The sequence below is a fragment of the Hoplias malabaricus genome, chromosome Y (genome assembly GCF_029633855.1).
Source record: "Hoplias malabaricus isolate fHopMal1 chromosome Y, fHopMal1.hap1, whole genome shotgun sequence".
Lineage (NCBI taxonomy): Eukaryota > Metazoa > Chordata > Actinopteri > Characiformes > Erythrinidae > Hoplias > Hoplias malabaricus.
This window is the reverse complement of record NC_089820.1, coordinates 18132213-18159391: the sequence shown is the minus strand read 5'-3', so window position 1 is coordinate 18159391 and position 27179 is coordinate 18132213. Positions and strand designations below refer to the sequence as shown.

Sequence of the window (27179 nt, the reverse complement as noted above, 5' to 3'; positions counted from 1 at the left end):
AACTACAAAACTACACCACACTAAGCCTTACAAATTTGGAAACATTCGGGATTTTTTAATTTATTTACTTTGTTGTTGTTTTTCCCCTGTAATGAATGTAGTGTCCGTCTTGTTGATGACAGTGCGCCTCCTAGTGGTGCTCTCTGTGTAAGGAGTGGGCAGGGTCTGCTTCCATAGCAACCACAAGCGCACACACCAAACAGACCTGGACAAACGTGGACAACACTTGTATACGTTTTTGGGAATTAAAATCGATGTAGTTTGAAGATCAGTCAATACAAGTCGATGACTGGTACAAAAAGCAGCGAAATGAGCGACAGAATGTGTCCCACTGTGCTCCGAGAGTGCGCCCCTCAGCATCCGTGGTGAGTCCCTTTCTTTTGAAGACTTAAATCAAGCTATTTGTAAAATACCATACATTTATTTATTGTATGAATTGAATGGGTGTGAACCTTGTCCCCAGTGAAATTCAAAGCCAATGTAGATCAAAAATCAAAATAATGACTTACAGATTATCTCAGAAAATAGATACTTACTCTCTTAAAATAAAATTATTTTAACAAAGTCTACACAAGTCTTATAAAGAAATAAATAACAAAGAAACATTGCAGTGAAAATCAGATTTTTACAATATAAACGTGTCTGTGTGGTGTTTTTGTAAGATGTATCAAAAGTGAAATAAAAAGTGTATTTCCGCTGCAGTGTTCCAAAGGCAGTGTCACAGGGGTGAACTCAGAGAGCCAGGGTTTCTTACATCATAAACCTAAGGAGCCAATCCTGTAACTTGAGGGGTAGGGATTCTGAACTGCAGGCCAGAGGTGGGGGGTTATGTGAAGGCGAGGACAAATTACAAACGCAAAGATCAGTACTGAATGAAGGTGTAGAGCTTAATTTAAGCCATTTCAAGGCATTGGGTGATAGAAATACATTTTTAAAAATATATATTTTTGATAAACAGATATTAGTTTGTATTTAATCAAATTATTTCATGGTACAAGAAACATCTCTTATACTAGTTACTAAATCAATATGTTGAGAAAATAAATGAAGTATGACTGCTCCATGTTTCATAATAGGCCTGAAGATAGGCAGCGATAAAAATAAAAAAAAAGTATAGCTCCAAGTCAGGAACAGGACATGAATTCACAATTTATCTCAATGGTAGGTTTGTACGGTATAAAAATCTTTCCCGTTATTTGCTGCAGGTATAAGGAGAGACTGCGGACTAAGAGCCTAAAGCAACCGCTGAGGAAGCAGCAGCTCTGCGGGGCGGTGGATGGCAGAGCTTGGCGGTTTCTGCCCCCGGGGCAGGATGACTTTAGAGATGGACTTCCGGCGCTGCGGAGCGGCGTGTTGACTGAGTCTCAGCAGGGTGTGACTCCTCCGATACTGGGTCTGGAAAACCGGGCCCGTCCGGTAACGGGACTGAAGAAACGGTTCAGTAAAGACCAGGTCTGCTTCACCAAACTCAACTCTCTGCGCCAAACCCGCCGCCAGTTTGTGGAGGCGGTGGAACACCGGCTTAGCGCTCATCCCCTAGTCTTGTATCCGCATTTAATTAGCGGACTGCCCCCCCAGGTAACCGTCATATTACACACGTGACACTGGAAATTTGACAGCCATCTTGGTGAAAACCCTAGGCAGTTATTTCTTTCAGTATTCATACCCCAGTAAACAAGGAACGTCCCTGGACGATCAAAATAGGTCTAAAAGTAGTCTGTCTGTCAAGGACATATTTTAAACGCCATTGAACGTCCAAAATCCATCTTAATAAGTGGTGACCAATTAATAACGTCAATGGACGTCCAAAATACGTCTAATAGTCGTCTTTTCAATGTCTGTGTTTGGACGTCTTTTCAACTTTCATTTTCAACCTTAAGAGAACGTTGATTAGACGGCAGTCATTATGTTATTTCAATGTTGAACCAGGTTAAATGTTTACTGGGACAGGACCACCAGACTCTGAAGGGCTGGAGAAATATGCACCAAAAATTAAACAATAACAGTAATCTTTCAAAAACAAGTTTGAAATAGTATTTTTTTTTTACTTTGTTTTCATGCAGTTCTCTTCAAAGAGTTTTTCCCCCTGAGTGGCTAACTACTTCATGTTGAAGTAATGAGCGTTCCCCTAAACCCCTAAAAACAAAACAGCTAATTAAAAAAAATAATTAAATTAAAAAATCTGCTAATCTAATGGTGTGTCAGCTGCACCTCTTACTACTAGCTAGATTTTGAGTAAGTAGTATAGTTTCAGGTGTCACCATTGAGTATACTAAAAAATTCACAATGCATTCTTAGAACCATTTGAGTTTGATTTTTAGATTAGATTTTTGAGTAAGGTAAAAATGGACACAGTTGTCCCACAATCGAACAAGGAGCAGAAAGGAAGGAGGTTCTTGCCTCACTGTCACAGTAGTTCTGGTTAAATGACAGTTAGGGCTTATTTATTTATTTATATACAATATAAAATAACAAATAGCATTAGATATTGTTGTTAAATAAAAAAAAATTTAATTAGACATTATAAAAACTACTATAACAATTTTAATGTGGTGAGCACACGTTTATATTCTTGTTCCTATATGGTTAAAATAATCAGTATATGAATGCTCAGTAATGTTTGTGTACGAAACTGTACTAACACAAAAGCATATGACACATCATAGATTATTGATGATATTATGTAGCTAGCTTGGCAACTGGTAAATGATAAAATGTTAAAGCATTAATACTTTAATACTTTGTGTACTAATCTGCTGAACTCAAACTATTAAGATTAATACCAGTATCTACTAGTGTTTCTTAACCCTGGTCCTCGAGAATCCCATGTAAAGACTTGTATATTAACTGATTATTTGAATCAGATGTGTTGGGAAAAGGAAAAGCAAGAAATGTGCAGGGCAGGGTGCCTTGAGGAATAAGGTTAAGAAACTCTTCCATGTAATGTCTGGTATTAGTGTGTGTTACACAACTGGGATGTAGCGATCAATTTATGACATAAAAACCCTGGCTGTGTATCCACCCTTTAACACATCACAACCACAGAAGACATTGCGTAATACTCCACAAATCCCAAGGCCAAAGCAAATAGCACCCGTCTTTCTAAACCCACTGCTAACTTACATGGTAATGAAAACCTGCTTGGAACTATAAGGCATTGTGCAACACCATGCTAAAGACAGTGAGATGGTGTTCACGCGTTGAGTTAAATACATGTTTCTGTCCAACCTCTGGAGGCTCTTAATATGGGCTGATTGAACCCTCTGCTACACTTGTCAGCCTGTAGTCGTTTGGTTGATGCTGTGCAATTAGGCCTTAAAAATATTTCCCTGAGAATTTTCATACTTAAGTAATGTTAAGCCTTTAAAATCACCTTGGAAATGCAATACTCAGAAACTTAGAGTTCTGAAGTTTTTACATTTGCATGGTTTCTTTGACCTTGAAATATTGTGCCTTATGTAATTTGTCTAAAATTATTTTGATGTTGTTCGAGACAAAGCATTTCCTTCAGCTGCTTTCTCCCACTACAACTGCCTATAACACAAATCAAACATCAGAATTAAAATGAATTTATATCAGTTCTGCCATTTACATTTGAATGGTGAAAGAACAATAACATTGAACACACAAAGAACATTCCCTTCCTTTTCCTTTACACAGCTGTTTAATGACGTGCTGTACGTCCTGGACCCGGAGATGCATGTCAAGAAGGAGTCAGATGTTATTTGTTTTGCAAAAGAAGAAGATCGTAATGAAAACAATGTGGCAACTTTTGAAGGCCCAACCCAAGAGTCATTAATGGAGAAGAAAAAAGAATCATCTCTCAGCAACATGTATGTTTTCTAGCATAGCACCCGAGCAACATGCTTTACTGCTTTTTAAACTGAACAAGATCAGTGAATTTATTGATCTCATGTTTTTATTTCTGCCATTCTGTTATGTAGTTTTAGCAAACAAGGTTACATTAAACCATGCTGTACTTTTAATACATTTACAGCATGACATTTTTAGTTCTGTTAAATGGGCCAGAGTAACAATAATTGCAGAGTTAATATTGATCTTTTATGTACAATTGGTTGTTGTTAGAAAGGTATTTATACTGTAATATGTCTTCCTTATTCACCATTTAAAGACACATTATCTGCTTTATCACTGATTTTATTAACTCTAATATAATCTATGAGTTAAAAAAAAACCCTAAAATGTATTCTACTGTATGATACTCACATTTATACCTATATTAAAACCTGCTATAAGTGTTGTTATCCACACACTCTCTGTGACATTAATTCGTTATTACATCCACAGATCCTTGAAGGAGGAAGTAAATGGCCTTAGTTCTAGGAATCCCTATAAATGGCAGGAAGTTAAAAAGACCTGTGCAAAAGAGGACCAGATGGTCGGTGAAAAATACTGGCACTCACCCTCTCAGGATGAAGACATCAAGAAAGTGACCAAGCCCTTCTGTGACTGGGTTGCTTCGCTGGTCAGTTTTTGCGTCACGGCAAATACACTGCCTTATTTAAGAGCCAATAGATCACAATTTACAAACCTCTAAAACGCTGGGGTTGTTATTAAGATGATAAAGAGTATCATTTAAACACAACCACAGGTCTGATAAATACAAATCAATTCTGTCCCTTCCTATATTTAATTTCCTTCTAGAAGGTAACCTTTCATCTCTGAACACTTAAATCTTTTAGGGTGGGGACACCAGCAATTTCACAGAGTCCACAGTTCTGAGCCTGTTTTTCAATGTCCATGAGAAGAAGCCTATATTAACATTACCTGTTCAAGCACGGGAAGCCAAACAAATTCCAGAGGAGCTCTGCACCACTGTAGAGTGCACGGGTAAAGAACACTCAAGCTCTGCACAGGTGAAGGACATAGAGCAGCATGGTAATCATTTATAGTCAAAATGTATAGGGCTTAGTATCAGAATTGTACTGAAGAAGCCAAAAATCTATTAAAAAAAGGAAAACAAAGAGTAAACTTAAAAATTAAAAAAGTTCCCATTAAGCTCAAAAATAAACAAAGAATATTCAGATGCATTTGCAATCCGTATGTTATATGGAATAGTTCAGTAAACTATTAGTTTTAATTGTGACTGGGATTTTTAGGTCCATTGCTGTTGGGTTTTCTTGTTTCTTACTAGGTGTTGTGTCTGACTGTTGTGTTTGATTATATATGTTCTTATCTTTGGATTAATTTAGACTAATTAGGTTGTCTGTCTATACCCCAGGTTTGTAGTCCCAGTATAAATCATGAGACACTGTATTTAGATTCAAAAAAATGGAAGAGGCATATTGTTAACAAGAAACTGAGAGATCCTTCAATACCTGGGGACGTGGAGCTTGAGCAGCAGCCAACTGAAAAGGTAGGTGTGATCATTGTGCACATGTAACTACTAGTCACACTAACTCAACTGTCAGAAAGGGAAACTGTAACTGCAACATGTAAATAAAAACAAAATGCAGTCATTCAAATTTTAACTGAAAACATAAAACAAACAATTTAAATAGTAAATAACTTGAGTATTTTCTCACCTATAGTATATATATCATTTAAATACTTAGAGAATCTAGACAACTCTCTACATGTAAAGGACAAGGCCTAAAACCAGTATTGGTTTGCTGTGGCCTTTAGGACGTCGTGTGACACTGCCTTGAAAACAGACACTATTCTGTAATGAACATCACTGCATGGGCTGTTGTTGTTCTATACATCCACGAAGTCAAGTTACAACTCACAATTTGAAAGAGGAAAATATATAAACAGCATCCAGAAATGCTGCTGCATTCTCTGGACCCATGTTCATTTAAGATGGACAGGAAATCATTGATCATTGATCATTGAGTGGAATGTTAGTGAAGAGGAAACAAATTGGGAAAGACAGAAAGTTATATTCTGGGATGGTCTGACTTATTTCAGTAAGACAAGGCCAATCCACATTCTGCATGGCTCCTTAATAAGAGTCCAGTGAATGAACAAGATACTAGACAAGAGTAAATCTGTCACCAGCGGCTGCTAATAGCAACCAAAGTAGTTTTTCTCTAGTGGTCTGTAATATTGTCCCTAGCAGTTGCCAATGAGGGATTTGTAATTTAGCTAGCACCCTGTAAATCTACCACTAATAGCTACGAATATTGACACGGGGAACTAGTCTCTTTTGCAGCATATGTGTTAATGTAAACCCTGTTGTTTGGTGCTGCTCATTTTGCTTATTTACATTTTGCAGTGTCCCAACATTTTTGGAAGTGAGGTTTGTATATGCAAATAAGCAGATAGCATAAGGATAGAGCCTTTCAATATTATTCTTTTATTAGATATGTGACATCCATTCACATTTCCTTGTTGGGCAGGACAAAGAACTGAAGCACACTCATGGAACGCTGGCCTTCAGGCACTTCATTATCAGTGAGGGACTGAGGATGCCCCGGGTAAGGCCAAGAGTTTTTCATTCGGACCTCAGAACACAAGAATTGTATAACGTCCCAAATCAGCTAGGAATTTATTGTATAATTCCTTGCAGTTTCTCAGCTCACTCTTAGTGGAGGAGGAGCAGAAGAACAGGACCAGAGGGGCAGACAAAACAGCCACATCCTCATCACGCAAGGGGACAGGCAAGCTTTAAATATATCTCAGGCCTTATTCCTGGGTGGCACAGCTGAGCTGTACTTGAAATGAAGAATTATTAAAGGAGAGCGGTAACTACTCTGGTTTAAATGAGATTACAATGGTGACAGCTTGGTGTCTTCTACTTCTACTGTAGAAATTCCACGTTTTTTTTTTTATTTAAAAAGCCTTTATTTGAAAGTCATGGCAGGTCTAGAGGTTCATGTGTTCAGAGGGCCTCTTGTTTTTCTAAATCCCTTCATCCGCTTTTCTTGGCTTTTTATCATGCACACCATGTCTGCAAAATTAACAGAGAAACATAATAAATACAAATGTGTGTTCTTTTATCTGCCTGGACTGTAGACTGTCTGTTCTCTTATACTATACTCCTACCTTGATTCTTTATCTGAAGATCCTCCACTAAATTCTGAAGACTGTCCAGCTTATTCTGCAGTTCTTCGCAAGTCTGTCTCCTTACTTCATTTTGGTTATTGGCAGCTGTTTCAATAAAGCAAATTAAGCATGTTTAAATTTCTTGAACTGGTGTGATAATCATTTTTACATACACTGATCATCCATAAGATTAATACTACCGTATTTTCCGCACTATAAGGCGCACCTAAAAAACTCAAATTATCTCAAAAGCCGACAGTGCGCCTTATAATTCGGTGCGCCTTATATATGGACCAATATTGAGCCAGGTCTCGCAACTACGGTAAGCAGCCGCCTACTTCATTTTCTTCCGCGCGCGGTGCATGCTGGATATATACCGGTATATATATTTCATTTCCATTTGTTTTTTATGTAAAGACCCCAAAATGGCTCCTATTAAGAGACACGCATATGACGCAGAGTTTAAACTCAAGGCGATCAGTCACGCAGAAGAACACGGGAATAGAGGAATAACTTAGTAAAGTGAGCTTTACGTGTTTATTTTGTGTGTTGTGTGATTTTAACTTTTGAGCAACGTTGAGTTATTGATATATTGTTATCGCTTTGCACTATTTCGAGTGTTACTATATTGTGATTATTATTATTATTGAATCGAGGAAAAGTCCCCCCCTCCACTATGTGGGGTATATTAACATTGCACTACATGTTTTACCTTAAACTACGCTGGGTTGTAATCTATTAATAAAGTTGAACTGACCTATCTGACTGTTTTGTTGACATTCCCTTTAGCGCAGCTCCATCTAATTGATGCGTAACGTAACCCCCAGCCTCTACTGTAGCGTCTATTGTATGCGCCTTATAATCCGGTGCGCCTTATATATGGACAAAGTTTTAAAATAGGTCATTCAATGAAGGTGCGCCTTATAGTGCGGAAAATACGGTACTTCCCTTTTTTTTTTTTTTTTTTAGCATTCACTGTTCCTTCTCTCAGTTCCACTGATCTTGCAGGAATGATCTGAGTGGTGGATCATTCTCAGTGCTTCAGTGACAATGGTGTGGTGGCATTGTGTTAATGTGCATTCTGCTGGGGGACACAGCAGTGCTTGTCACAGCAGGGTTGGAGTTTTTAAACCCCTCAGGGTCACTGCTGGACTTGTCTAAGCCACAGATGCTCCGCCCACAAGTTGATGGAGAGTGATACTTTCAGTGCACTAATCTGGCTTTCTGGCATTCTGACTGGTTCGCTGTTCATCCACATATATGCACCTCTGCATATCATTTTGTACTGACTCTGCTACTGGTCCAAACTGAAAGACTGCCTCCACACATCATGCCAAAATAGCAGACTCGTGATTGGTGATTGGATTGTGTGTCAGTCAATTTTTTCTCCTGCAGTAGTATGAAAGGCGAAAGGTACTAGATTCTCTGTAGAGTTTGGCAATGCAAGACTACTGCTAGACTAATAATAGTCCAACGACCAAAAATATCCACTACCCAAACGATACCTGCTCTGTGGTGGTCCTAATCATTGAATAACAGGGAGCAGAGCAACAGATATACTACAGTCTGTAATTGTAGAACTACAAAATGTATACTTTCAGAATACAGTGAGTGTAGAAACAAGGAGGTTGTAATAAGTATTTGGCTGATCTGTATATTGGTTTGCGACAAACATATTAAAAAAGGCGTAGTTCATGTTAGTATTCAAAAAACACTTTTTATAAAATTCAGATGTTTCCTGACCTTTTGCTAGTTCTCTGGTCTATTTGTTTGCTCAAAACTGGTCTAATGTGTTTTTTACGATGCCCTAGTTTCTGTAGATTAGTAGACAAATAAACTGGCTCAGTTTGGTGTTTGGTGTAGTGTGCTAATCTTTCTCTCTCTTTGAGACAAAGGAGAGAGCTCTAAACGTTGAAAAGCATAAACCGAAATCAGGATATGGCACTGTTTCTGCTTCAAAAGTGGGTAATATTGACTTATTTTTACTGTGTCAGATCACTTAAGGTGGAAACGCCTCCAAATCAGGAGATGACTAAGTGCATTACCAAAAGTGCTACAAAATTAAACAACTCCAGTTAAAAATTTGTTTCTGTGGTAATACAAACAGTGAATAAAAAGTGAAACTTCATCCATGTATAAACAACTGCTGTTTTTCTCCCTCAAACACACGGTTTCACCTTACAGCTGCATATCCCCACAATCGGAGATGTTCCCTTTAAGTGGTCACATCGAGGAAATGTGCATTCATGACCCATAGAATTACCAGGTGTATACGTCTATAAGCCTGACAGTACATTTTTGGTCAAATTTTGATACCAAGTGTGAACAGTCATAAATTAGTCCATTAATCAAACATACGTTGATATATTTACTGATTACAGAATTAAATATTAGATGAAGACCTTATTTTTCTGAAGGAAATACCTGGGCTTTGGAAAGTGGGGCTTTCGGTTTTTAGAATATCAGGGACATCAGAAATTAAGAGAGAGTGGACTGGAGATCTCCGTCCCAGTGCAGTCATACAAGATGAAGGTCTGTAGCAAGGCCTAGCTGCTGTAAATCCTGGTTCTTCATCTGAGAAATCGAAAACAAACATCAGGTCTGAATTGAACATTACATGTACCTTATCCTTAAACTTACATTAAAGTTAACTCTACAACCTTGGTCAACATCTCGTGACTGATATTTTGTGACATAAACCAGGGCTTTTGTCACATGCTGTGTTAGAAGCAATTGTCCATTCATTAGTTACAGTGGTTATTCACAGAAGCATAGGCACGAGGACTCACTGTCTGCTGAATAAGCACAGCTCACGTCCAGTTTATCGAGGTCAGTCCTTTGGAGAGGACCCTGCTCACTGCATTACAGCAAGACATGCAAGAAAAGCCACACATGCATTAGCTGCAATTCAGAGCAATCATTTGACATTCACATAGTGCAAAACAAAGAAGACAGAAAGCAGAAACCACAAGCAGGAAATACTTCTATACGTTCATTTGTTACAGAATACCACGCATATATATAGGTGTCTCAAGCAAGCTCAAAGGAAGCACTGTAGAAACAGACACACTTGCATGAAGGAATAAGCAACAAGCCTTTGGCAATATTAAGCTCAAGATCCTGTCACTTGTAACTGTCACTGTTTAATCACCCTTCTGGCACTTTGGCTTTGGTGACTTCAAACTGCTATTCCACATTTTTTCAACTGAATTCCACAGTTTTTTTATGTTTGTTTTTTTGTTTTTATTTAAAGTTGAATGTTTAATGCTTACTGAGTCTGACATTTTCATCGTAGTGATTTTCTGAACATCTGAATTATTTAATGCCTCCGAAAGCCATGCCATTTGTTGCTGGGTATCCAAGTCATAGCATAGTTTTGCATCCTATACAGTACACTATTTTACACTGAATTAGTAACTTAAGATTCCAATCACACTGTTCATGGCTTAATGACTGAATTATGAAAAGTCATTGGCATCGTTACGCAATGATGAGCATCTAAAACCTAAACATGTTGAGAGGGCTTTCAGGTTTTTTTTTTGGTGGGTGTTTTATTAGTCCTGCGCACGTCCCACCCAGAATGCTATGGTTGCCAAGCAGAATTAATACAGAATTTAGCTGATGTGATCATATATGTGCAAGCAAGTGGACCGTTTTACAGACATGGTGAGGCAAATATTACTTGTGAGCTGGAGAGAGACTGAACATCTGTGAAATGGTGGGAGGCTACAGCAGGTTATGTTTACACATCACATCATTCACATGGATTCAGCATAGAGAGCTTGATGTGCAGCAAATTCAAATGTTGTCTATTGTAAAAGTTTTTTGTTTTTGTTTTTTTGTTTTGTATTTTTTTTTTTATATTTTCAATAAGAGGTTAGTTGAAGTGGGATGGAGGTGGATTAACCACCTCCATTGAGGTTGAGGTGGATTAACACATCTGTTAATAATTCACTAAAATTGTGAAACCATGAATGTGCTGTATTTCCTGGTAATATGAACAATTCTTTCTTCTCACTGTTTCTCTGTTATTGCTGCCTATATAGAGGCTACATGATGACTCATTTGAGACTAGTTTCTTACTTTGTAGCTTTCTTTTTCCTGTAGCTTTCATCAGACCTCATCCTGGTGGCTAGGCTTGTGTCAGGACCCTGGCTCTCACTGATTGCACTGTACAATTCCGTTAACGTACTTCGCAGCTGCAGAGTGGGGCTAGGCCTTTGGCATCCTATGTTAACCTGGACACAAGCCAGAGAAATCATGTTTCAAAGCATTCCTTCAGATAAAATGTTGATATTTGGAAAACCCCCTTTTCAGATTTATACCTCTGTATGGCTGGTGGAGTTGTTCTGAAAGTTAGGCAGTTGCTCTGGCATGGTAGGACTGGAGATGGGGTGGGATCTATGGATGTTGCTTATGGCCCTCATGTTTTGGCCTTGTAGTTCCTACACAAGATACACAAAGCAATATTGTGAAAACAGGGGAATGATGATAGGAACCGATGTTCATAGTTGGAGAAATTCTTCAGAAAAATGAATACCTTAAGCTCTAGAGCATGCTGGAGTTTCAGTCTTATGATCTCTTGTTCTTGCTTCTGGATGAACTCTTGGCACTCTGCAAAGCTGTCTGACATCTGGAAGTGATAAAGCATAATGGTCAAGGTACATGGTAAAAAAAAATCATACCCTTCACCTTATAAACACATGTACTGAAATATATTCATCATCTAAAATGTAGATCAGTTTACTGAGAACCTTGTGCAGGGCTGCATGCATTTCCTCAACCTTGCTCTTCAGCAGTTTCTCATTTGTACGCAGTGTGTCCAGTTCAGTCTCCAGCCTCTTCCTAATCTCCTTTTCAAAATGCAGCTCCTGCAAATGACGTTTGCTCTTCATCACCAGATAACGCTTCTCCTGCAAATCCATATGCACATGTATAAATTGGAACAGAATGCTTACAAGTTTCTGTTTAGAGTTTTAATCAGGCCTGAGATTCTGTCTGAATGTATTTCAAATCTAAATATATTTTCAGGAAATTTCCAAAACCAAAAACTAAACAGATATTTTTAGAGCTGAATTTTTCAACCACTATTTATGCCTGTGATTTAAACAGGTGATGTTTTTGTTACTGTGTATTTATGAATACTAATGGTAAATAATCTTTGTTTTGACTAAATTACTAAGATTAGTTGTTGACTGAATGGTAGATTTAGAAATGTAACATGGTTAACAATATACATGACAAATACGAGAAACTTCAAATCTGAACATTACTGGTGTGGACCAATGTTTAAAAAAATTTTTTAAATGTAGTGCTGTGTAAAAGCATGATGCATTTATTATTATTTATATTTTATTATTATTATATTATTATTATTTACCAAGATGCACAGCTTTAATTAACATTGTTTAACATTATAAAACCATTCATAAACAGAATGGAGTTACTGATAACCAGCTGTACCTGTGTAAGCTTGTCTGTGGTCTCCTCTAACATCTGTACATGGCTCTGGAGATGATCAATCTGCTCTCGTTTTGCAGTAATTTGCTTCTGCATCCCCAAGGCTACCTGCAATCCTGTAGTGCCAAACGTCCCAAAAAGAAAATAAATAATAAGAATAAAATAAAATAAAATCTGTGTATCACCACTGCTGTCATCAAGTCACATTTTCTGTTTGATTTAAAATAGTGTTTGTATTTTTTCAGAGGTGAAGAATATGTTTCTGATGCAATCCTAACTGCCACAGACTAACACAGGCTCAGTAGACAAAACTTTTTACATTTCAACTTTGAATAACATTCAGAATCAGTCATATTTTTTAAGCTGCTTCACATGAACTGTAGAGACAAAAGCTAGGCTATAGGGTTCAGCTATTGTCAGCATGTAAAAGGATGTTTTGTTTAGCATCTAAATGCACTTAAACTTGTGTCATATGATGTCACATTGTTCTTGTTCTCCCTGAATGTCCCTACGACTCCTTCAATAGCACCAAAACAACACTGCAAGCTGCTTTACAGCAATCTGACTTTTGTGGTTAGTTTGTCAAATGCAAACACAAGGCTCCCTAATGCATTTATCCAAATACAATGCATTACTGTTATTTAACAGTATCGTACCACAATGACGTGGTGTGAAAGCAGCAAACGAACAAACGAGGGAGTCGAATTACGTAGTCACATGACGGAAAAGAACACGATGGAATAATAGGAGGAAGTTACAGCGCTAAGATGCTCCAAAACTAGCCTCTCAGTGTGTAGCCTTCCTGCCATTATCCACAACCCAGGGATAATACAGGGAAGGCCACACTCCTTAAACAGATTAAATGACTCCAGAGAGTCAAAGTGTTTGGTCTTCCACCTATTATACTAAATAGACCTAGATCTCACCACTTAGGACGAACACTGAACTTTAACTTTTGCTATAAATGTTTTTCGTGAAAACATCCTCTAGCTTTAAACATGAGCCGGGTTCTTACTGGAGATGGAGGCCCATATTTCTGTGCATATTTATACAAAGTTTCTTAAACAATCTGTTTCATTTGTTAAGTATGGGTCATATAAAGGGAAAAAGTTCATTGGGCAAATGGGTGTGTGTGTGGGTTGGGGGGGGTGTTTGTACCATGTCCGTCAGCTCCCTCCAGTGTTCTGAGGGTGCCCTTGGCCTGCTTCAGTCTTGTTAGAGTGTGATTTAGCTGGGCTTTGAGTATTTTGTTCTGCTCTTGCAACTCTTCTGTCTTCCTGCTGTGCTGCTCTATCAAAACCTCCTGCTCTTCTATACAGAACCAATACAGTGTCAGTAACCAATAATTAGGCAGCTGGATATGGCAGAACACTAAGACATTTTAATGTCATACACGGACAAGTGACAAATTTATGTTGCTTCCAAATTAATAACATATTGCCATAGTAATATATGTCTTGATGTGATTAATGATAAATGATTAATGTGCGTTCATCACTTTTTGTGTATACATGCTTTTAAAGGTAGAATTTAATGGTGTAATTAGAAGTGTATCACTTCAATTATATATCAAGTCAAACACCCATGCTCACAAACGGGGCTAATGAATTCCAAAAGCTATGATTATTTGGGCATAAACAGAGTTCTGTTAAACAACGATAATTTATCTGAGCTAAACCCCTCTGTATAAGTAGAACTTTGTACTATGTCTTGAACTTAGAAACATGAGAGTATTGTAACACCTTTATTTTCCTATTTACTGTATTGCAAAAACCACCTATCATATTGTACAATGCTGTTTAATAGTTTTCACTCAACCAGAAGATTAGCTATACAACTGTAAAAGTAAAACCCTCATTAGGCTCTGTGTTGAGTCATTTACCTTTGAGCTTGAGCTGATTAATGCAGCAGTTTTTTTCTGAAAGCGCTGCCTGCTGCTGAATCTCCTTTACCGCCACTGAACACAGCCTGCCTTCGGGCTCCTTCAGGGCACACTGCTCACAAGGAAAGCACAGATAACACGTAGGAAATTATTGTATCAATGACAAACAACTGATGAATGTAATACTCCAGTTAATTCACTGGTTTGTATTTTATTTACCGACATCCAATTTCTATTGATTTGCAATAATTAACTCATGCACTACCCTTGGCAAAAAATAATGGGATCACCACATTTTGGAGGATGTTCACTCAGCTCTTTTATCAAATGAACAAATCATAGATATGATTACTCATACATTCACTGACTGTAACCGCTTATCCAGTTCAGGGTCACGATGGGTCTGGAGCCTACCCGGAATCATTGGGCGCAAGGCAGGAAAACACCCTGGAGGGGGCGCCAGTCCTTCACAAGGTAACACACACACACACACACTTTTTTGTCGCCAATCCACCTACCAACGTGTGTTTTTGGACAGTGGGAGGAAAACCGAGCTCCTGGAGGGAACCCACATGGACACGGAGAACACACCAAACTCCTCACAGACAGTCACCTGGAGTGGGACTTGAGTTGTGTGACTGTGACACTACCTGCTCCACCATTGTGCCGCCATAGATTAATTTATTGAAAAAGTTAAATAAAAGAAAAAGTTTAAGGAATCACTCAAAATTGAACATGGAATGAATAAAAGCATCAATCCAAAAGCAACTTCCATTATCATCATATTATGTAGAGTATTCCCAATCCGATCTCAAGGAACGTTATTGGGCCGATCAAGGAAATTTTTATATCTGATAGTAGAATTAAATTATAGAATATATAAGAAATTATAGAATATATAAGAATATATAAATCATAGACTATATAATATATAAGGTATATATTTAAATGTATACCTTGTACCTTGCCCAGAGTCTTAATGTTAATCTTCTCAGATTGGGATCAGGGGCAAAAACACTTTACAGGGACATACCTAAAATTGCTATTATTTTTTATCCTGTACAAAATATTTATAAAAATTACAGGCCTATAACACAACCTTACCATTGGTATAAAGTGTAGAGCTACAGTGAAAGTGTGTGTAATAAACACATTTTCAGTCAGTAATTGTAAACCTAAAAAACTGCAGTCATAAAAGAGCACCTGATAAATAACCAGTGGTTATGTATACAAACTACCCTAATAAACCAGGAATCTGAATCTGAAAAAAATCAAACATCCAAAATGATTTATTGCTATTTTACCTTCAGCTGATGGTTTTTAAATCTGAGCTGCTTCAGTTGCTTGGCTAGACAGTTCCTCTCTTCTTGCAGGGTCTCCAAAGGCTTCCTCATCAATTCTGTGTTCTTCTCTCCATCTTGCAGTTTTAGTCTGAGCATTTCCACCTCAGCCATCATTGCCTCCACCTTGTTCTGTGCCTCATCCAGCTTCTTTTGGGTCTTTTGTGCCTCCTGTTCCTGGAAATGCATCTCTGCCTCTTGCTTGTCAAGCACAGCCTGCAGCTGCTTGGCCTCTTCAGTGCTCAGCTCCTGAGGTAGTTTGGTGATATTTGAAATACTAAGAATAAATAGCTATTTCCAAAAGTCTCTGAACACATGCTTATCTAGTGTTTCTACTCAGCATTTCAGCTGTGCTGTATTAACAGCCTCTATTCTTAGGTGAAGAATTTACACCAGATGACGAAGGATTTAATTTCATTCAGCCACAAACACATTAGTGTAGTTATGTTCTGATGTTGAATCATTAGAGATACTGGATGATCCTCCATCCAACCTGTTTCTAAAACATGTACTAGCACTACGCCAACAAAACTACTCTAAATCAGACTACATTGTTGTAATGCATTCTTCTAATCTGTGAGTCCTGACATTTTTGGTACTGTTGTTTGAGGGAGTGGACTAGGATATAAAGCTGCTGGATGCCTATGCTGTGCCAGAGCTGGATGCTCTGGCCTATGTCCCTTTCCCTCAGCTGCTGTCTCTGCTTGCGCTCCACAGAGAGCACTTCTGTAGTCTCACTGAGATTACAACTTTATATTACTGAGATTCTGAAGCTGAGATTCTGAACAATTTTTTGTTTGTTTTCTACAGTAAAAATCTAGCAAATGTACAAGACGCCATATTTGCATTACCGTAAGTCGACACAGCTGAGAGTCCAGATCCTCTGCTTGTTGGATTGAAAGGTCTCTCTCTCTTTGGAACTGTTCTGCCAGTGAGTTAGCCCGGGTCAGTGCCTCCTCCAGAGTTTTGACCTTAACAAAGAACCAGAGATTCACTCCCTTTCTCAGAAACACACTTGATAGTTTCCATATGCTCAGCTGTTTTCTCAGAGCATATGGATACACTCAAGAATATCAGCAAATGGCAGAAAATTTTTTATTACAGTACAAAGCTCTAATTCATCAGGAATGTTTGCTTTCTGGTGTTTCTGAGAGGTGGTCCAGATGGTCTGGCTTTTACCTTTGCTTCAAAGGTCTGCAGTTTTTCCAGTAGTTCTGACTGCAGTATGAAGAGAGAAGACTCTAGATTGCTTATCTGAGAGTGGTGCAATGAGGTCTCACATTCAACTTGTGCACTTTTGGAAACATAAAAAAAAGGCAGTGTTTTCTATAGAGAATTTGGATTATTTAAATGGTGCATTCACCTTAACATTGGATAAAAACATGGGTTATCAAAATTAAAATTTCTTTCTGCTTCCACCACACTTAGCTTTGAGAACGTGAGAGATTAGCATGAGCCTTACTGTAGTTGTTCCACCTGGACATGGAGACGTTCAGCGTTACGGTTAGAACTTCTTAGTTTCTCAGTCAACACTGCCATCTCCTGTTCATGACTGGAAGTGAGCTGTTCAGTTCTAAAACAATAAAGACAGAACCTTTTTGGGTGAATGTTCAAATCAGCAACATTACTTAAAGAAATACTTAGCTTTATAACAATAAAAAACCCAATAATAATCAATAAACTATAAAAACACAACAACATCTGATTAATCAACAGACATTCTCTTTAGTTGTGTAAGTTACAAAGACGCTGTCAGTTACTCATTCCCAACCAAGTCATAGAAGTATATATACTTTTCTTGGTGCTCCTTCAGAAGACATTCTGTTTTAGTTTGATCTTCTTTTTCAAAGTCTTCCAACTGATTCTCCATCTGCAAAATATGAAAAGTGCAAAAGCTTTAAAAATCAAATGGTAGGTGATAATCAATCAATATGGATAATTTTAAAGATTTTCTTAGATCCAGTACCATTGTGCATCTCTACAATTTTTCCATTATGCAAGATGCAGTCAATCAGTCTACACATGCTTGATGTTCAAGGGAGAAGAAATAATGCTGATTTTTGTTCTTTTCATGATTTAGTTTGTGTGAGATTTCCATCTAAATTGGTGAGGCAGCTTATGACTTAGGCAACCTAATAGAACCTGAGTAAAGTATGATTTGCATTGCAATTTAAATACTTGACCTTTGCAGCTCCACTTACACACTAAAAAAAGCATGTTTTTAAACAAACTCGTCTTTGCTGATCTACTGGGCTAATTAGAAAACTTGTACGTTCACTGATTGACAGAACTATCAGTAAATTAATGTGATTGTACTTTATTAATATAAATATAGACAGGTGCCACACTATAGATAATATCATTTAGTAAATGTAAAAGTAATACATTTTATAGAGTTAAAATAATAATAATATAAAAATAGACATAATCAGGTGTTAAGGGTTTTAGCATGTTTGTTGGACAGCAAACGGCAAGAGGTTAACGTATTGACCAGTGGCTGTACTAATAAAATAGTTAGGTTTATGCGTAAGGGGGAAATGTTTTCAAGAAGGTGCACAGGCTACAAATTTTGGTAGATGGGGTGAAGCATGAGACTGGAAATTGCTGGTGGACTTAGGAAAAAAGCTGCAGGTCCCAGACTGCATTGTGTAAACTACACTGAGGCCAGATAAGGTGCTCTACTCTGAAAATAAATGGATAGTTTATTTCATAGAGTTAACTGTTCCATTTGAGAATGCAGTAGATGACACATTTGAAAGGAAGAAGCTGAAGTATGCAGACTTGGCGGCTGAAGTGAGGAAACACGAGTGGCAAGCACATGTATGACTGGTGGACATAGGTGTTATTATGATAGTTGGTGATGAAGCACGTAAAGTTCACATGGGACTGGTGGCACAGCTCATGCATTAACGGTGCCAGTGGGGCTAGGTACAGCCTTAGTCACCATGGAGTCTGGTGTGGATTTACGGGTGGGGTGGGTCTGGGACGCCAGACTTCAATATTGAGCCTTCTGGAGGCGTTGTGGCCTTAATTCAGCAAAACAACAACGAGAGGAGGTGCCTACCTGATGACCCCTGTGAAGAGATAGTGATACAGTGGGCGGTTTGGGTACTCATGGGCTGGGCTCATTGAGTAACCGTAGTTGTTAAGGATAGCTGGTTGCTGGTCGGATCATAAACGGCCACAGCAACCTTAGTGTTGAGGTGTAGGATTCAACAGGAATTTTGTGGCTGCAGGTAGGAAGAGTGTGGTGAGTCCTACGTGAAGCTTTAATGGTTTGGCATAGGATATTTTACATCTTATCTTGTGTATGATCATGATTACTATATAAATGTCAGAAGTAAGTGACATGCCTGTTGCAGTCTATCTTGGAGGCTACAGTTGTCTTTCTCCAAGTCCTGTAGTGCTTTTTCTACTGCAGGTCCCAGCAGAAATTCTGTAGGGCTGAAGGTACCATCACAGCCAAGATAGTTGCTTTTTCCACTGCATTTCTCATAATTTGAGAGCCTGATGAACATGTCCTGGAGCATTTCGTCCAAACACTTTGCTCTCCTTCTAAAAGCAATGGCTTGGTCCTCAGCTTCCATCAGCTTCTGCTCTCCTGATTGCTTTAATGAGTCCAGCTCAAGAAGAGTCTCCTGTAGCTGCCCCATTAGCTTAGACTGCTTTCTGGATTCCTTCGTTCTGTTGTGGGATATTGGGGAATTAATATATGCATTTGAGAGGGATTTTGAAATAATTGGATTACAAATTTTAATGTTAAGCATTTATTTTTTACCTTAGTTCCACCAAACAATTTTTCTCAGTTTCACTCTCAAACAGTTTTGTCTGTAACTAGAAGATGGACGGATGAAAATTACTGTTCTGCTGATCAAGCAGCTTGTGTGCCTGCAAGATCATTGACAGGTAGACTAACAATATAAGGCTGTTTTGTATCTTGCAAAGTGATCTGATATGATTCACAATCACCATGAAATACACTACTGAAAGGCCACATTTCAGCATCCCTTTACTGCCAATCTGTTGTTATGGTTTGTCTTAATGCAAATAATAACATGAGAGTGGAAATCAGATAACCTAGCTACTAACCTGTCTGAGATTCTTTTGTAGGTCTGCGACCTGCTGAGAATACTTCGCTATAGCATGCTCAAGAACATCTTTCCCTGGAAAGTTCAAACATCTTGTGATATTTACATCCACTTTGTTCACCACGGTTTGCAGAACTGGTTCTGCAGATGCTTCTAACGTTCTGCCTACAGTACAGAAGATCAGAATTATGCCCCTGAAATTTATGTAGTTCTATTAATGAAGACATCAATGTACAAGGTAAATTATATTTACACCTTAAGTATAAGGTATATTAATATTCTCACTTGAAGAGGTGTAGTTTACTGGGACTTCTGTGCTGTTAAATGTATGACCCATTCTCTCTAACGTCTGTCTTGTAGCTTGTTCAACATCTTCTTGCAGCTTTTGAGTGTCCTTAGTCTGTCTCTCCAGTTCTTTGCTGTAAAATGACATGGAGCGAAATGGACATGAAAGTTTATTTGTTTTTTTCATTTGTTAAAACAGGGCCCACCACTTTTTTCTAAAGGGAAATCTGAGCATGATGCATTTTTGTTCAGGTAGTGTTATCTTTACCTTAGAGTTTCCAGATTGATGCAGTTTTTTACTGGTGTGTCTTCCTCCAAACCTGAAATGCATTCTTCGATTAGAGAAGTTTAACTGTGATTCAATTAAAGGTGATGTTAAGTTGTTAAACTAGCCAAATAACGAACAAATCTAGCCACGAAATACTAACGTTACTGATGCAAACAAAGCACCCTTCACATCAGAACATTCCTGCAGGTGAAGCAAAACTACGGAAAAAGACGGAACTGGAGTTTGCTTCTTGTTAACACCCGTTTCTTCTTTTTCGTATTTTCCCTTTCACCTTACAAGCTTCTAGCCCCTTAACTATACTGCTGTATCATATAAAGTGGAACATTAAGTTAGAATGACTTCAAGTTATTCTCAAAAACTCCTAAAAACAAAAAACATTTCATACTCACTAACGCTAATATCATTGAGAGGCTCCAGAGACATCTGTAACTGCTATTTTTAGCGTTGCTCGGACAAACAGCTTGTGTAATATAAAGTTGTACAGCACTGTTAGCTAGCGATATGTTTCTTGTCTGCCGCTTCAATCAAGCCCGACTGCGCCTCTTAGCTAATGCTAACTAAGCTTAGCCTGCTGGAATCGAGCTAGCGCGGCGGAGCTCTCATTACCATGGCAACAGACAACCATACACCAGCGAGGCACAGTTTTGTGTGTGTGTGTGTGTGTGTGTGTGTGTGTATGGGGGTCGCAGGTATTTTTTGGAGAGACTTTAGTCTCAAAATATTTTACAAGATACCTAAATGTTAATACACAAATTAAACACAAGTCGCAAATATGTTTAACTATTCACAAATGAATACATCCCAATCTGTGGCTCACGGTTTGCAGTTTGTACAAATACAGTTAAATTCATAAGTACATGTTTTGATTTTCATAGATATATCTTAATATAATTTATGTTCGAAAATTCCACATTAAATATTGCGCAAATGCGTCTCCATTTAAGTTGGTCCCCACATCTTAAAACAACAGTGCCAAAGGCCACAAGTACATATCTCTGAGAGTGAGAGGCGCGAACGCAGCAAGGGGCCGGAAACCAGCACGTGGGCGATCTATGTTTTGTGGGAAGGCGAATGTAGGAAAAGCAGCGATTTGAAAAAAGGGCATAATTTCTCTCCAGCAGAATTAGATACCCTCTACTAGTTATATCGTTTAAAATATTAAGTATCAGTGAAAACGAAATACATAGCACTTCTGGTATTTTAATGATATATTTTTGATAATCTGATTATGGGGTGAACTGCAAACTTATGAAATCCATTAGGTCTCTTATGTCTACAATCATTATTTTAATTTGATTACAGAACTATAGGACTGTATTATTTGTTTTGTATTCAGCACAGTATTCGATTATAATCAGTTTAAACGTGTAAACCCTTAAGTAACACTATAGAAAATGGCCCACTATTCAAATAAATATTTAAAGCAGCTCCTTTCCATTAATGGACATGGGAGAAATGGTGCTAATGATTTGCAAATAATCATAATATTCAGCAAACCTACCATGACCTCTCAGTCACAGTGGGTTTATATGACAATAGAGTCAGTGCATGTAGCTACAAGTGAGGTGAACTTAATAAGATGGAATTTCACTGTAATGTAGTTATGGTTTAATGAATTCCAAGATAGTGGTGCAACCTTTCAGGAAATTTGGCTCAACTTAAAACTAAGAAAATAAACAGACATTCAGAGAAGTTCACTGTACTTCATGTCTCTTGTTAGGAAGTGAGTAGTAGCCTATATGTAAGCAAACGTTATCATTCTCAGTACATGTGGTCTCAGTTAAATGGTTATTCTATTTTTATTGCAAGAATTTCACATATTAAGCCAACCACAAACAAGTCTGTAAATCACATAATGCTGAAAATGTACTCCATATAATGTACTCAATGTTTACAAGGTACAATATTAATGAAAATTACTGAAAACTAAACAGTTATTACATGTTCGCCAGGCACACAGCTTTACTACAAAATACACAATAATCTAACACAATATCCCAAAGAACTCGCTGACATTCTCTTAAACTTCCAAACAATGCTCAAACAGAGCAATTTGAGCTGCATTAGTTGTTAGAAGAAAGAAAATAACTAGGATACCTATTTTGTGCAAGGGCATTTTATGCAAAGGAGGTCATCACAGTTAACCATGACAGCCTAGGTTTCTAAAAGTATGAACCTATACAAACTGTTTGAACTGTGGTGTATAAGGTGCCCTGCAGTCTAGTATCTGTGTCTTAAGAATTGAGGTGAGGGGCCCTACAGTCCAGTTTCCATGCCTTAAAAATTATGGGGTGAGGGGCATGCTGTAACCATTGGACCTGAGACCCTGCTTTTAGACGAGCTTTTAGAAACAGCTCCATATCACCCGTTTTCAAAAACAAATAAAAAGGGTTCTTTAGCCTCTGGGTCATCTCCAGAGCCTTTATGCCAACTACATATCTCGAAGCCAGCGACATGCTTGAGTCGTGTTTAACATGTTCTTCCGCGCTCACTTGGAGCTGCCTCCAGCCTGCAGAGATACCCTTTTTGCCAAAGGGCACTCCGCCAGTGGGCGTGAGTAAAGGGCGGAGCATATGACAATTATTTTTGACTGCAGCCAATTACACAAGCGAGTCTTGATGTCAATCATTTTTTATTAAGCCAATCACCAGCCAGAATTAAGTCCTCTCCTACTGGGGTTTGTTTTGCGGCTGTAAAAACATGGCGGAAAAGCACTAAATTGCAAGGCCGGGAAACTTACAGACTTATTTTAGGTATAAATTAAACTGGATTTAACAGACTGTTCAGACAGATAATCTGCTAGAATAGTAACTTATATTTATCAAGTGTTTAGTCTGTACTGCTATAAGTAGGAAGCGAGGTTTGCTTGGAGTAAGTTAGAGCTCACCATTTTTTTAAAATGAATATTTATGTTTCACATGATATGTATCTTAATTTTGAATGATAGGCCATTACTCTTGGTTAGCCAGAGGAGGCAGAAAAAATTTCATCAGTGGACCAGCGTACACTCAAATACGACAGAGTTTTAGGGCCACAGTGTTTAAAAAAAAAGAAAAAAAAAGGAAAAAAAGATTCAGAGAATAAAGTCAGAATTCTGAGAATATTCTCGGAATAATTCGCTGTGTATAATGGAGCAGACACACAGTGTAACTGTGGAATGCTGTGTGTTGCGTAAGTCATACTATGGTATATATTTCAGGAATAAACACTCGGTTCTCTTCCACATCAGGACCACAGTGTGAATAGTATTTAAACTCTGAATCGGTGCATGAACCCATGGCATGTAGTTTCACGATACAATTAATGATCACGAAAATGATAGATCCAGAGTGAGTGGAACTCCGGCGTGCCCATGAGACTCCATCGCGTTACGGTTCGGACTGGTACAATAAACTAAACTCTTCTGCATCGCAGTCAGGGGCTGCACTGACGGGGTTGTCATGTCGTGTGAATGCGTTTAAAAAATAATTCTGTTCACTTCACTGACTGCTTCTTTCACAACTCACTCACGGCACACAGACTGTGAGTCTGTCTGTCTACATATTATAATAAATAATAAACCAAACAGTATTTTTCTAAATATTCTGATTATATTCTCCAAATTATACAGATCTTTTTTACTCAATCTTTTTTTTTTTTTTTTTTTTACATCGTGCCCCTAAAACTCCATCGTACTCAAGGCATGGTAACACTAAACGTTACTGGTTTATGCTCTAAATGTTTATGCTGTGGTTGATTTCAAAGTAGTTAAATTGCTTGTTAACACATTTTATTTCTTTGAATAATGGGACTATTTTATAATGTATTAAAGAGATATATACTATTTCTATATTATTTCTGGTTTAAGAAATTGTCAAATACATGTTTAAAATACAAAATTTTAAAAGAAATTTATCTTTATTAAGAAATAGTAATTACACGTTTGTATTAAACGTGTGTGTGTGTGTGTGTGTGAGACATTCCTGAACGTGGTGTGTGATGATACAGGCCTTGCCTACGGAACGTATTAAAGAGGCAGTTGTACCTCATAATGGCATTCGAGATCTGAACGTGTTGCAGTGCGGATGAGTGTCCAGCTTCTCTCCCTCTCCGATTCGGTCAATCTACAACACAAACAAAACAATGGTTTCGAGCAATAAGATCTTCCCCAGCGCTTGTGCAGAAAAAGAAAGGTAAAGGTTTTCAAATGAAAATAGATATATTTCCAGTATGTGTGTGTTCACTGCCACAGATGGGTTACATGCAGAAGACACATTTCCTTGTGTGTTGTACAATGACAAAAAATTTCATACATTAATAACTTTTAATGGAACTCAAAATAACAACATGCCCTGTGAAGGACTGGCGCCCCCTCCAGGGTGCCTTACGTCCAATGATTCCAGGTAGGCTCTGGACCCACCACGACCCTGAACTGGATAAGCGGTTACAGATAATGAATGAATGAATGAATGAAAATAACATTTTATTCCAAATAAATTTTGAATATTTCAACTGGTTCATTATTAAAGGATCACACTGTGTTTGTATATGTGTGTGTATACATGTGTTTGTATATGAACACACTGAATTGTGTCTAATATTACAAAGCTAGCAGATTCCTGAATGAACCATAATTGTCAGTAGTGTGTGTGTTCTTGTGAAACAATGTACTTACTGTAGCAAAGAACCAGAAGGAAGAATCTGCAGGAATGTATAACGAATACAAATCATATGTTAATGTTGGTAAAAAACTCAAAACCCCAGTCACAATAGTTATTCATTTAAACTGCTGCATATTTACATCTTACTTAACATGACTTTAAAAATGTGGAAACACTCAACTCAACTTTATTTATAGAGCACTTCAAAAACAACAACAGCTGAAACAAAGTGCTGTACAAAGATGGTTATAAAAGAAAAAATATCCAATAAGGAGAAATAAATAACTCAAATAAAACAAAGCAAAAGTCTCATGCTGGGTTGAAAGCCAATTAATAAAAATGGGTTTTAAGATAAGATTTAAAAATTGATAGCGAGGATGCCTGCCTAATATATAATTGGAGACTATTCCACAATTTCGGCGCAGCAATTGAAAAGGCTCTATCCCCTCTGAGCTTACGTTTTGACTTTGGCACCTCCAGGAGCAGCTGGTCAGCATTGGGGCGGGTCCATTTTAAGATTTAAAAACAAATGAGAATCTTAAAATGTACTCTAAAATGCACAGGCGACCAGTGGAGAGAGGTCAGAATGGGAGTTATATGCTCCCTCTTACACGATCCAGTTAAAAGTCGGGCAGCAGCATTTTGTACTAATTGGAGACGTTTGAGAGACTGGCAGACTCCAAAATAGAGTGCATTGCAGTAATCCAGCCAGGATGTGATGAAGGCATGGATTACTGTTTGAAAGTGCTCATGTGCGAGAATTGGCTTCACCTTTACCAGCTGCCTCAGGTGGAAAAAGCTGGACTTAACTACTGGGCCAATTTGGTGGTCCAATTTAAAATCAATGTCCCTCGTAAAACCTAAGATTAAGATTGTTGGCTTCAAATACAAATTCAAAAGGCCCAAGTCAATCAGAGGGGCTTCACGGGGACCACTGGGACCAAACACCATCACTTCTGTTTTGTTTTCATTAAAATGTAAAATATGACTTTAATGTCATTAAGACATAACAAAAGTGGTTTAATCGAGAAAGCAACTTTCTTCTTACCAGGGTCATATATCTGGCTGTCGTCAGCGTAACAATGGAATGATGCCATGCTTTCTCAAGATAGAACCCAATGAAAGCAGATAAATTGAGAAAAGAATGGGTCCTAAAACTGAGCCCGGTGGAACCTAATATGATGGGGAACTGAGGAGGATTCTGAGCCTCCTCGTAAAACGTAGATTATGTGCTAATAATATAATTTAGCTTAGTCTGAATGTCCAGCTCTAACTTACATTACTTTGTGGTTGTGTTTCAGTGGGTGTTTATTATTTGTTGTTCGCTAGGGGACATTTAAATTCTGAGGTAACTTTACATTAACCCGGTTTGCTAACTGAAAGACCAACAAAAGATTTTAAACCCTGATCATAACCCACATTTAACAAACAAACTATTCATTAAATACATGGGGTTTGTTGAATTCAAAATCGAACGTTTTTGAAAGCGGTTATTTTCAGAGTTACAGAGTGTGAGACGGTTGTGTATCGATTGACGCTGAAGAATCTGTTAAAAAAAATGTTTCAAAGCACAACAGGCTCAGTGACATGTTTATAACAAGCCCCTTCCTGAAGTGTATGCTTCAATGAGGTTAAAGGGTGAGTGAAAGGTGTGCATTTATTTTACAATATTTTTTTGCTTTAAAGAAATATATATTATTTATAAATTATTTCTGGTTTAAGAAATCGTCAACAAATCAATTGCAGCAAAAGCCACGCACTCTTTGGAAGTGAAGTAAGCATAAAATGACTTCCAGTGATCTTCATCTCATAGCGCCTGGGGATATGAGTTGAAAATCAGAGCTTAATTGGCTCTCTGATTGGTTAGTGGAACCACACCTATTGGTTTGAGAGCTTAGAGGCAAAAAAACAGGTCCCATTTTTCCGTGGAAACTGAGCAGTGCACGTGATAAGCTTTTAAATGGTAAGTTAATGCATTTTTATTTCATAATTTCAAAGTTATGTAAAATATATTTACAATTTAGTTTTTTTCTGATTTATTTAATGCATTTGAAATGGTTCTGTGGTTAAACTGTTTATTTATTTATTTAATATACACGTTTGTTGAACTTGTATGTTTAACCAGGCACATACGTAGACATTTTAGAGTGCAAAGGTTTTAAACTGGAGAATAAAATTTTGTTAAGT

General features: G+C 37.8%; 2 protein-coding genes across 8 annotated transcripts; one reads left to right on the top strand and one right to left on the bottom strand.

Moving 5' to 3' along the window:
• Positions 1–220: 220 nt before the first annotated feature.
• On the top strand, positions 221–6667 carry LOC136677844 (protein FAM47E-like). 3 transcript variants are annotated; one of them, XM_066655516.1, is made up of 8 exons: positions 221–365; positions 1206–1452; positions 3661–3833; positions 4309–4486; positions 4704–4877; positions 5243–5377; positions 6363–6440; positions 6533–6667. In XM_066655516.1, the coding sequence occupies exons 1-8, from the start codon at positions 286–288 to the stop codon at positions 6632–6634; spliced, it is 1167 nt and encodes a 388-aa protein (XP_066511613.1). In that variant the 5' UTR covers positions 221–285; the 3' UTR covers positions 6635–6667. The 3 variants fall into 3 exon arrangements, with proteins under 3 accessions (XP_066511613.1, XP_066511612.1, XP_066511614.1); XM_066655515.1 differs by having other exon boundaries at positions 1206–1578; XM_066655517.1 differs by lacking the exon at positions 4704–4877 and having other exon boundaries at positions 1206–1578.
• Positions 6668–6777: 110 nt separating this feature from the next.
• On the bottom strand, positions 6778–24455 carry LOC136677842 (coiled-coil domain-containing protein 158-like). 5 transcript variants are annotated; one of them, XM_066655509.1, is made up of 22 exons: positions 24377–24455; positions 20332–20383; positions 20064–20197; positions 19780–19943; positions 19469–19524; positions 19044–19374; positions 17484–17560; positions 17153–17263; positions 16870–16984; positions 16542–16661; positions 15655–15939; positions 14351–14462; positions 13627–13779; positions 12472–12584; positions 11763–11921; positions 11549–11641; positions 11334–11453; positions 11092–11246; positions 9798–9865; positions 9433–9582; positions 7009–7113; positions 6778–6913 (listed from the first exon to the last, which is right to left on the bottom strand). In XM_066655509.1, exons 3-22 carry the CDS (start codon positions 20113–20115, stop codon positions 6837–6839), a joined length of 2616 nt encoding a protein of 871 aa, XP_066511606.1. In that variant the 5' UTR covers positions 20116–20197; positions 20332–20383; positions 24377–24455; the 3' UTR covers positions 6778–6836. The 5 variants fall into 5 exon arrangements, with proteins under 5 accessions (XP_066511606.1, XP_066511604.1, XP_066511605.1 ...); XM_066655507.1 differs by lacking the exon at positions 24377–24455 and adding an exon at positions 20742–20929; XM_066655508.1 differs by lacking the exons at positions 13627–13779; positions 24377–24455 and adding an exon at positions 20742–20932.
• Positions 24456–27179: the final 2724 nt, after the last annotated feature.

Excerpts from the sequence above, each read along its gene's own strand:
- LOC136677842 (XM_066655507.1), bottom strand. The coding sequence starts at position 20,775 with ATGTCTCTGGAGCCTCTCAATGATATTAGCGTTA. Across the intron at positions 20,384-20,741 it reads TCTCAATGATATTAGCGTTA|GTTTGGAGGAAGACACACCA; the intron begins GTGAGTATGAAA and ends AATGCATTTCAG. Across the intron at positions 9,583-9,797 it reads CTGTGCTTATTCAGCAGACA|ATGAAGAACCAGGATTTACA; the intron begins GTGAGTCCTCGT and ends TCGATTTCTCAG.
- LOC136677844 (XM_066655515.1), top strand. The coding sequence starts at position 286 with ATGACTGGTACAAAAAGCAGCGAAATGAGCGACAGAATGTGTCCCACT. Across the intron at positions 366-1,205 it reads TGCGCCCCTCAGCATCCGTG|GTATAAGGAGAGACTGCGGA; the intron begins GTGAGTCCCTTT and ends TATTTGCTGCAG. Across the intron at positions 1,579-3,660 it reads TTAGCGGACTGCCCCCCCAG|CTGTTTAATGACGTGCTGTA; the intron begins GTAACCGTCATA and ends TCCTTTACACAG.